Source organism: Neoarius graeffei, chromosome 2, assembly GCF_027579695.1.
Source record: "Neoarius graeffei isolate fNeoGra1 chromosome 2, fNeoGra1.pri, whole genome shotgun sequence".
Classification (NCBI taxonomy): Eukaryota; Metazoa; Chordata; class Actinopteri; order Siluriformes; family Ariidae; genus Neoarius; species Neoarius graeffei.
The window spans coordinates 54452405-54464457 of NC_083570.1; the positions used below are offsets into that span (position 1 = coordinate 54452405).

Consider the following 12053-nt stretch of genomic DNA (forward strand, 5'->3'; position numbering starts at 1 on the left):
GGAGGTTGGTCCTCTCTCACATTGTCACATTTCAGTTCTGTTTGATGTTCTGGTAGTCATGGTTGTTTTGATGGCAGGCCAGATGAGCTGCTATGTCCTTGACGTCCTGGTCATTGTAATTCCAATATAATCCAATATATATTGATCATAAATTTGTCTCCAACTTTTCCCTTTCTGTCAAGGGATTACAGAAAGTGTTTCTGACATATGTTTGCCAGAGGACACTTCCAGTTTTTTTTTAAATACAGCTTTGAAACTGGTATGAAAAGCAGACGTTGATATCACCAGCACTACTCTGCATTTGTCAGATTAGCAAGCTAAGATGTCAAAAGTTATTAAAGATAAAGCACATATCTGAGCAGCTATGGGTTAAACTTCTGTGAACTTTTTAATAAAATATGTAGAATGTTCACAATTATATTTCCATCCATCCATTATCTCTAGCTGCTTTATCCTGTTCCACAGGGTCGTAGGCAAGCTGGAGCCTATCCCAGCTGACTATGGGCGAGAGACGGGGTACACCCTGGACAAGTCGCCAGGTCATCGCAGGGCTGACACAGAGACAAACAATCATTCACACTCACATTCACACTTACGGTCAATTTAGAGTCACCAGTTAACCTAACCTGCATGTCTTTGGACTGTGGGGGAAACCGGAGCACCCGGAGGATTTGCACGCAGACACAGGGAGAACATGCAAACTCCACACAGAAAGGCCCTCGCCAGCCACTGGGCTCAAACCCGGACCTTCTTGCTGTGAGGCAACAGTGCTAACCACTACACCACCATGCCGCCCTGTGGGATATTTTATTTTGTTATATTTCTTTGTTTTGAAAGGGACAGCCTGATAGAAAGTGATAGTCATGGTTTTGTCCTGTCTAGTGTGTGTGGGAGAATAAAAACCAAAACATATATGATTCTAATTTCATATTTAAGGACCTGGAAAAGTTTGCAATCAAAATTTATTAAATTTGCAGCTGTAAAAGTAAATCCATACAACTGGTTAATTCAGTTCATAACTCTTAATCTAAAGCATGAATTTAAAAACAAGAAAACAAGAGATTAAAGTCCCTTTATTTGTTATTTGTTGTCTCATATTCTGTGTTCAGATTACTGAATCATGCCTCTGGGTGTATGTACTGTCAGTGATCTGTGTTTTTCAGTGTAGTTGTTGTCAAAGCAATTTTCCAGAAATAGACAAAGTTATCAATTCAATTCAATTTAATAACTATGCAAAACAAATCATGAATGAATATAATAATTACTCAAAATGAATAATGCATTATGCCGTGATTAAACCTCTAAACAGGCTTAATAGGCTTTATTTTTTAATCATAATACTTTTCTTCATTACATCCTACTCTTCTATTGATAGTTGGTTTCCACATGGGAGATTTGTGTCAACCAAGTATGACTGTTAAATTGGTTTAGTTTATCTATATGTTCACTCTATGAATGTATGTTTTCAGATGGTAACTCCTGGGAGAAGAAATAATTTCTATAATTTCAATTTCAAAATAATGAATAATATTCATTCATTAACAATGAGGCATAATACATCCATCCATCATCTGTAGCCGCTTATCCTGTTCTACAGGGTCGCAGGCAAGCTGTAGGTATACAAAGGTTTTCTACTGGCACCTTGTTTTTTTAACTGCTTTACAGGATATTTTTAACAGTTTAGCTCAGCTGGTGGAACATGTTTTTTTTTTACACTCCCCCTAAACTCTGTAATAGTGTTTCAGAGAACATTACAGATGTTCTATGACTGTTTTAAATTCAGATGAAAAACATTTGTATTAATTTGACTTAAATTTAGTTTTGGTATTCCATCCATTATCCATAACCACTTATCCTGTGCAAAATGTGACTGAGAGATAATAGCAATTCAAAGCAGTGTGTGTGTGTGTGTGTGTGTGTATTCCATTCCATTTTCCAAAACCACTTATCCTGTGTAGGGTCGCAGGCAAGCTGGAGACTATCCCAGCTGACTATGGGCGAGAGGCGGGGTACACCCTGGACAAGTCACCAGGTCATCGCAGGGCTGACACATAGACACAGACAACCATTCACACTCAGATCTACGGTCAATTTAGAGCCACCAATTAACCTAACCTGCATGTCTTTGGACTGTGGGGGAAACCGGAGCACCCGGAGGAAACTCACGCAGACACGGGGCATGCAAACTCCGCACAAAAAGGCCCTCGCCGACTGCTGGGCTCAAACCCAGGACCTTCTTGCTGTGGAGGCAATAATGCTAACCACTACACCACCGTGCCACCCTAGTTTTGGTATTCTTTTTTAAATAATAATTTCATGATTTATAGTAACTCTCATAAAATGTGTAGGAAATTTGTTGGCAATTTTTATTGGTTATTTAATGTGCTTTATGATAAATAATTTATTAAATAATAAATTACTAATGTTAAGCCAGTGTCAAAAACAGAGTGAATGAAGGACGCATGTCAAGGACACACACTTTTGATAGCAAGGTATTTATTTCAGAGCAAGTGGGATACCATAATGCATTCTGTCTATAAGGATAAGTGAGAAGCTCAAGGGCAACCATTCAATTAGAGAGCATGTGGGAAGATAAGGGAGGACGAAATGGAGGGGGTCATCATGCTGTCACCATCCACAGGCAATCTGTGTGATGTGCTGAGCGATCCAGTGTTCACTTACGTTTATTAAAACTAGGCAACTGTTTTCTTGATGAACTGCTTTCACAATTTCTTAATGTATATCAGTTACAACATTGCACTCCACATGGATTAGAAGCTTATCCCATGATCTTTACAATCATTTTCATCAGGATGTAGATGTGGCTAGTAGGAAATTATTTGTTCTTATGTTTCTTGAACAAGGCATACAGTACTTTTAGTGTAGCCGGCATATCTTGGGACACAATATCTGTAGAAAAAGAAAACAAGGCACAGACGATGGTGAATCATGCACACATGCTCGTTTTGGAGAAGCAAACATACACTCACAACAACAAACAGTATTCAGAGATGTAGTAAAGGTGTAGCAAACACTGTACAATCATAAACAAATTAATTGTATAATAATCAATTAATTACATAATTATACACAAGCACATACAAATGTTGTTTTCTGATGTATCTAACGGTAGGTGAAGATATTAACATAGACAATATGGCCAAATGTTTGTGGACACCTGAACATCACACCCATGTGTGGGTCTTCTCCATATTGTTGCCACACAGTTGGAAATACACAGCTGTATAGAACAACTGTACAATTGTATTGTTGGTGTATATTATATTCTAAACTTGGAATGGGATGTTCAAAGCTTCAGGTATCCACAAACTTCTGGCCGTATAGTGTAAGATAGATGTGAATGTTAGGACTCTCATCTACAATGTCTTCCAAAAGTATTCATCCCCTTTGGTGTTTGTCCTGTTTTGTCACATTACAAGCTGGAATTAAAATGGATTGTTGGAGGGTTAACACCATTTGATTTACACAACATGCCTACCACTTTAAAGGTGCAAACTGGGTTTTTTGTGTGACACAAACAATAATTCAGGATGAAAAAACAGAAATCTGGAGTGTGCATAGGTATTCACCCCCCTTTCGTATGAAACCCCTGGATAAGAGCTGGTCCAACCAATTCACTTCATAAGTCATATAATTAGTTGATTAAGATCCACCTGTGTGCAATCAAAGTGTCACATGATCTGTCACATGATGTCTGTATAAATCAACCTGTTCTGGAAGGACCCTAACTCTGCAACACTACTAAGCAAGCAACATGAAAACCAAAGAGCCTCCAAACAGGTCAGAGACAAAGTTGTGGAGAAGTACAGATCAGGGTTGGGTTATAAAAAATATCCCAAACTTTGAATATTCCAGGGAGCACCATTAAATCCATTATAGCAAAATGGAAAGAATATGTCACCACTACAAACCTGACAAGAGAAGGCCGCCCACCAAAACTCACAGACCGGGCAAGGAGGGCATTAATCAGAGATGCAACAAGGACCCCAAAGATAATACTGAAGGAGCTGCAGAGATCCACAGCGGAGATGGGAGTATTTGTCCATAGGATCACTTTAAGCTGTACACTCCACAGAGTGGAGCTTTATGGAAGAGTGGCCAGAAAAAAGTCATTGCTTAAGAAAACACATTTGGAGTTTGGCCAAAAGCATGTGGCAGACTCCCCAAACACAAGATTCTCTAGTCAATTGAGACTAAAATTGATCTTTTTGGCCATCATGGGAAATTCCATAGTGGCGCAAACCCAACACCCTGAGAATGCCATTCCTACAGTGAATCATGGTGGTGGCAGCATCTTGCTGTGGGGATGTTTTTCATCTGCAGGGACAGGAAAGATGGTCAGGACTGAAGGAAAGATGGATGGCACTAAATACAGGGCAATTTTGGAGGAAAACTTGTTTGTGTCATGCTCCTGGGCTCACCTAACACTCTGGACTCCACTTCCTACAATCCCACTCACACACCTGACACTACCACGTGCACTCCATCAGCCAACCTGGAGCCACTTCCTAGGAGTGGCTCCCCTGAGTTCTAATTGTCATCACTTGTACCTTTTTGTTTATGTCTGTATTTATACCCCTCTGTTTGTTTTGTTCATTGCACAGTATTGCCTCCACATTTCCATGAGCCTACTGAGCATTTATATTTTTGATTGCGTTTCTGTGTATGACCCTTTTTGCCTTCTGGTTTCTTCCCGTTTTGCCTAGCCCCTGTGTTTATCTGCTCGTTTCTCTTGCTTCCCGGTTTCTCGATCTTCGCCTGTTTCTCAAATCCGATTTGCCTAGCCCTTGTGTTTATCTTGCCTGTGTTTTCCTGATTTCCGGTTGTTGGACTATTACCCATTTCATGACCTTGATTTGTCTAGCACTCACTACTTTGTTGGATTTGACCTGACCTGATTATTGTACATTGTCTTCTCTCACTGTGTCTATTAAAACCTTGAGTTTATTCTTAATCTGCGAGCGTCTGGTTTGTCACAGACGCGTTAAAGAATACTGTGCCGACATGCAGACAGCAGATTACACAGAGCTACAGGTTGCACTTAGCAGTCAAGGACAGATGCTTGGACAACATCATCAACGGTTCGACTCCGTGACCCAGTCCATCCAGAATCTTACTCAGCAGCAGGGTGAGCAGCAAAAACAGTTAGTACAGATCGCCGAAAGCATGAAAGAAATCACAACCCAACTCCAACGACTCAGCCCCCCCAGTGCGCTTATGGTCACTAACCAGGCTGCTCCCCCCATGGCAGGTAACTGTTCATTTGTTGTCAGCAAGCAGGGTAAATTTGATGGCTCACCTAATCAGTGGAAGGGGTTTCTGTTGCAATGTTCTATATTTTTTTTTAATTCCCTCCAGAGTTCAGCCAAGGCTTGCATTTCTTTTGTCATTTCTCGTCTTACGGGCAAGGCCTTAGATTGGGCTACCACAGTTTGGCCCATTGTCCAGTTCGACACTTACGACAATTTTATTAAAGAATTCAACGCTGTTTTCAATCATGCCAATGAGGGTCGCTTTCAAGGGAAATTACTTACCCATTTACATCAGGGTAATCGCTCAGTGTTGGACTACGCCTTGGAATTTCGCACTCTTGCGGCTGGGAGTGGTTGGAATGAGCAAGCGTTACTGGTAACATTTTGCAACGGTTTGAACCCTGACATACTAGCGGAGATGGCATGCAAGGACGACGGTCTTTCCCTAGAGAGGCTGATTTCCCTCGCCATTTGCCTGGACCATCTGAAGCACGGGAGAGGTCTGCGTAGATTCCCTATGGCTCCACCTGCTGCACTGGCTCCTCATCGCCCGTGTCCACCACTGCCCTGGACTCCTAAGGAGCCAGAATCCCCCAAGCCCATGCAATGTGACTCCTTCCGTTTGTCTGCAGAGGAGAGGCAATGATGTCTCCACGAAGGACTGTGTCTTTATTGTGGAGCTGCGGGTCATCTCCTAAGTGATTGTCAAATCCGCTGAAGCAGCACTTTGGCACTGACCCCGGGAGAGCAGGCGCCACGCGCTAATGTGGTGAGTGCACCCACTAAGGGATTGGTCTCCAAGTCCTTCCTCCTGCCTGTGACAGTTAACTACCCCCCTTCTGTCTGTGTGTTTTCAGCACTAATTGATTCTGGAGCTGAGGGGGATTTTATCCATGCCGAGCTGGTGGAGCAACTCCAGATTCCCGTGGAGTCACTGGAGTCACCACTGAGACTGACGGCTGTCGATGGGGATCCAGTTGGAGAGGGACTTGTTACCCAGGTCACGAAACCCATTAATATGACTGTCAGTGCTTTGCATTCTGAAAAGATTAGGTTTTTTTGTACTAAACGCTTGTGAGTATGCAATTATTTTAGGTTTGTCTTGGCTCAGAAAACATAATCCCGTCATATCCTGGTCTGACAAGGAAATACTCTCATGGTCCAGTTACTGTTATGATCATTGTCTCATGCTTCCCACAGCTCTGGTGTCATCTACCAATATAGAAAGCCCCAATGACAATGTCATAGTTTCCATGCCCCCCAAATACAATGATTTGCTAGAAGTGTTTAGTAAAAAGAATGCGACCACATTTAGAATATCATAGAATAGAATATGACTGTTCTTTTGAGTTACTAGATGGTGCGGTCCCACCTAAATCTAGGGTTTACCCACTTACTCAGGCAGAGGAGAGAGCTATGGAGGAGTATATTCAGGAGGCCTTACAACAGGGTTTCATCTGTCCTACTTCCTCCGCCGCTGCAGGGTTCTTTTTTGTCAGCAAGAAAGATGGGGGACTTAGGCCCTGCATTGACTATTGTGGGTTAAACCAAGTTACAAAACCGTATTCCTACCTGTTGCCCTTAGTTCCCGTGGTGCTAGAACAACTTCATGGAGCACATATCTTTATGAAACTTGATTTAAGAAGTGCTTATAACCTAGTCCGTATAAAGGAAGGTGACGAATGGAAAACAGCATTTCTCACCACTAGAGGGCACTATGAGTATTTGGTAATGCCCTTTGGGTTGTGCAATGCCCCATCCATATTTCAGGCTTTCGTTAATGACGTACTTCAGGGTTACTTTGTTGGACTTCCTGGTATTGACCTGGCCTGATTATTGTACATTGTATTCTCTCACTGTGTCTATTAAAACCTTGAGTTTATTCTTAATCCGTGAGCATCTGGTTTGTCACAGCCATGTTACAGTTTGAGTCGGCCAGAGATTTGAGACTGGGACGAAGGTTCACGTTCCAGCAGGACAATGACCTTAAACATACTGCTAAAGCTACACTGGAGTGGTTTAAAGTGAAACATTTAAATGTCTTGGAATGGCCTAGTCAAAGCCCAGACCTCAATCCAATTAAAAATCTGTGGCATAACTTGAAGATTGCTCTACACCAATGCAACCTATCTAACTTGAAGGAGTTGGAGCAGTTTTACCTTGAGGAATGGGCAAAAATCCTAGTGGCTAGATGTGCTAAGCTAATAGAGGCATACCCCAAGAAACTTGCAGCTGTAATTGCACCAAAAGGTTGCTCTACAAAGTATTGACTTGGGGGGGGGGGGGGGGTGTGAATACATATGCACACTCCAGATTTCTGTTTTTTCATCTTAATCATTGTTTGTGTCACAATAAAACAACAATTTTCACCTTTAAAGTGGTAGGCATGTTGTGTAAATCAAATGGTGCTTACCTCCCAAAAATTCATTTTAATTCCAGCTTGTAATGCGACAAAACAGGACAAACACCAAGGGGGATGAACATTTTTGCAAGATATTGTATACGTTGTCTGTTAAAGGTTTGATGACAAGTAGTTTTTGGAAATGTTTAACTGTAGTTTCTGTATGATCTTTTTTCACAGTCACCTTTTCCAAATTGTTCCTTAAAGATGGCTCTTGCTAGGTTTCCTAGAGAATTTGTTAAACTGTTTGAACACCTCACTCAAGCCACTTAAGGTCAAACAATTGGGCAGGCAATGCTGTCAGGCATCTTTAGCACAGCTTGAAGGTAAGCTTGTGTTCGTTCAAAAGCAAACATTACTCAAGAATATTTCAAAAAAGGTAAGGCAGAGTAAATATAACTTGCTCACCTTCTGGGTCAACATTCTGTACCAGTATTTCTCTGTCATTAAGTAGGTCCAAAGCCAGGGTTACATTATGAAGCTAGAAGTAAGACAGGTGAAGAAAGTGTGCATTGTGAGCAGTTTCAGTAGATATTTTTCACTGAACATACAAACAAGCAGAAAAGCTGTCATCTGGTGTTTTGATTTTGTATAGATTGATCATTTGTGATCACATACACTAAGTATAATTCAGAGAAAACTTGTGCTGGATAGGTATCCGGTTATTTAGCACACAAGTCTTTTTGCACAAATCCAAAGTATTTTTAGCACAAATCCAAAGTCTTTTAGCACAAATCCAAAGTATTTTTAGCACAAATCCAAAGTCTTTTAGCACAAATCCAAAGTATTTTTAGCACAAATCCAAAGTCTTTTAGCACAAATCCAAAGTCTTTTTAGCACAAATCCAAAGTCTTTTAGCACAACTCTGGATTATGGTCACAATAATCGAAAAAAATACTCATCTTGATATAGCAAGGGATTTATTATGATTACTTAGGGACTGGAAGCCAGAATTTCTGGAAGCTGTGGTTAGTTTGCAGGGAAATTCACTTTGTTGCAGCATGTTTATATTTGATTTCAATATTTCTTTTGTTGTTCAATGTTATCAACCGCTAAAAAAAACATTATTTAACACTTAATTATCAAATCAATAAACCACAAGCACTCATTTGTAAGATTGTGCGAAAAAACTGCAGTGCACAGATTACAGACAATTCGCACAAGTCAATCAGGTCAAGAACAGCTTGCACTTTATTTGAATAATAATAAAGTCTATTGTGTTTTTGCATCATTCTTTAAACCTGTCATTGAAATATTAATGGGATAGATGGCAAAAATTTTCACTTCTGTAATCCTATTGTTTTCTTTGAATTGAGCACTCGGTGAACAGAAATGGATGTATATACTATGGTATCCACCGTAGTGTGGAAATGCATCGATAGCCACAGTCAATGCATGTGCAAGAAACGTGTGTTGCTGTGACGCCAAAACATCGGTTTCACGTGCCAAAGTTAACACTTTTAATTACCTGTCACGTCTATTACTTGTAATGCGACTTTTTTCTCATGATAAATTTCACCTTCACGAATGAAAATCATTTTTCTCAACTTATTGGCATGTACATGCAAATCTTGGAAAAGTTAATTTCCTTTTCTCTATCAGTGTTTTCTTTTCATCTTCATTATTTTCTTTCTTCCTTCTGTTACCTATTTTTACACAATTTTCAGGACATTTACCGACATTTTCAGACACTGGTTTTTAGTCGCGTCCTTAAACTGAGTGATCTAAAACCGTTGTTGTAATAACAATGGGATAGATGGTGAAAAAGAACTTAGAGTTGTGCTAAGAAACTTTAGAACTTGTGTTAAAAGACTTTGGATTTGTGCTAAAAGACTTTTGTGCTAAATAACTAAACCATTGGATACATAATGCATTATCAAAGCTCTGCACAATTACATTTAAATTTCAACTAAAAGATATTACAGCCAAAACCTACTCTGACATTTATCTCCTTATTATGTGGTTCAGGGTTAGGGGCTTAGTCTAATTATGAATTATACAGTAAAGACTCCATGTGGCCGCATATTCAGTGACTGAACTGATATCTCAATCACTGCATTTTAGATAATTCATGTCTTGGCCAGGTGTCATTATCTGTGGACATATCATAGAAATACTTCGCAAGTTATTTATAGATGTGATGGATAGTGAGATAGTTACCTATTATGCGCTAGTCAAGTTGAACTCAGTGATTTTTACCAGTTCAGTTTAATCCAGATGCTCTTTTATAGTCAATGGTCAGCAAGATATGATGGCTGGACAATAATTGTGTCTAAGAAATGTAGTAATATCTATTCGCGTTAAAAATAAGGATTTAGTATTATCCCATTAAAGCACAAAGCATATTTCCCTTCACTCTGTCCTAGATTGTTGTTACATCCTTATCCCAAAGCTTCATTACTAATAATTTATTTCGAGCTTGTTGTTTTGAGCACATGCTGAGAATCCTATTAACTGTGAGCTGAAGGAAACATATAGTGAATTTTATATTTCTAAACAGAACAAAGTGTCTAAGACATTTACCATCTCTGAGTGGCTGGAAGGAGAGAGGTAGAATTCGTAGAGTGGAATGAAGAAACCCTCCAACTCACCAATCAGCAAAAGCAGGATCACACCATCTGCAAACTGATTATAGAAATGTCATATTACACTAATTACAGGTTAAGTCAAAATTATGTTAACACTAATGGATTATTTTTCTCCTGCAGATAGACGTACACCATGGGTGACAGATTAAATGGTACTGTTGCTTGCTGGTTTTTGTGTGTTGAACACGATGGTGAACAGGTTGAGACCGTCCTGTAAATCATCTTGCACATATGATGTATATTTTGTGAATAAATGGTTTCTACCATTTAAGTGTTAACATAATTTTGACTAACTCTGTATATACAGTTTTGCATGTTCTTGTACATGCACCTTACATTAAGTTGTATTGTGGTGTCTTTGGATTCCAGTCATTCATGTCATTGGATTTGTGTCTACTTACAGTATATACCATGCCATTTGCACTGTCACTGTCACTTTACTGCCATCTTATCTAATTTGTCACTTTACTTGAACTTTACCACTCAAAAACTATTTACACTTCTGATAAGACTGCATTTGACAATACATTTGAATCCAATCTAGTCTAATTTAAAACATGCATGTCATACACAGTATGTCATATATAAAGTATTATTATATATACAGGCCACTTTTTCCATGGAATAAAAGCATGTATTCTATTCCCTTCTAGCGGGTTTCATTCATTTGGTTTGATAGCATGCAATATTGTTAGCATATTGCTTACCCTACGATGTAGGGTTCCCAAACTTTCTCTGCTGGCCCCCCCTTTGGTAGATAAGAAAATTTTTGTCCCCCCCCCCCCCCCCCCCCCCAGACAAAAAGAGAAAAAAGAAAAGATAAACAGGACGCACATACACATATTTTGTTTTCAGACTCCATTGCAGTTTATTAATACAAACCTCACCCTTTTTTGAACAAATAAAAGTAAACTGCCATAAACTACAGGTTGCAATATAATAATTTAAAGTATAACTGTTTTCAAGCACCATAACTGTGTAACAGGTTTCTTTTTTTAATATTCAACATTGTTATCAATGCAGTTTTCAAACATTGCCTCTCTGCAAAAATGGGTTTTAAAACATGACCAACTCCCTGAGAAGAAAAAAACAAAAACCTAAAGATTTGTTGTGCAAAAATGACACTTTTAATCCTTGCATCTTTTCAGTGACTGGTGTGGGCCTGCTTCATGCTGCAGATCTTCTCAAATCTGGGCTGCAGTTTTGAGATTGCCACCCTGAGTTCATTTTCAATGTCCAGCTTTGATCTGTATTTTGTCTTGATTGAGGCCACAGCAGAAAAACCTCTCTCACATAGGTAGGATGTGGCAAAAGGAAGAAGTATGGCCAGGGTTCTCTTACCTCGCAGTGGGTAATCTTTCTCCACTCCAATCCAAAATGCAGCCAGTGTCTTTGACTGAAACTGCAGCCTCATTGTTGAATCAGAGATGACATCAATGAACTGTTCCTCCACTGATGTGCTGGAGTCGGCAGGTGGTGTTGCACTGAAGGGGTCACGGATCCAGTCATATTCTTTGGGATCCTGCATCAGGAAATATTTCTGGAAATGGTTCTGAAGGGCAGAGATGTGTGCTTTCATGCATGGGATCACTATGTTCTGCAGTTTGTTGTCTTCAATGAATTATTTCAGGTTCCCAAATGAGTCCACATTTCCAACCTTCACTCGCTGCAGCCACATCTCAAGTTTTCTGGTGAATGATGTGATTTTATCTGCCAGATGTGGGAGGTGTGTATTTGTGCCCTGCAACTGCAAATTCACTTAATTGAGTTTCAGAAACATGCCACTGAGGT

General features: G+C 39.8%; 1 protein-coding gene across 1 annotated transcript in view; it reads right to left on the reverse strand.

The window, feature by feature from the left end:
• Positions 1-2479: 2479 nt before the first annotated feature.
• parvg (parvin, gamma) overlaps positions 2480-12053 on the reverse strand; it is a 30781-nt gene continuing 21207 nt past the window's right edge. Inside the window, exons 11-13 of the mRNA XM_060914426.1 lie at positions 10198-10299; positions 8083-8155; positions 2480-2910 (exon numbers count right to left, since the gene is read on the reverse strand). Of these exons, the coding sequence (XP_060770409.1) occupies positions 2837-2910; positions 8083-8155; positions 10198-10299 (249 nt within the window). The 3' untranslated portion in view covers positions 2480-2836. The remainder of the gene's footprint in view (positions 2911-8082; positions 8156-10197; positions 10300-12053) is intronic.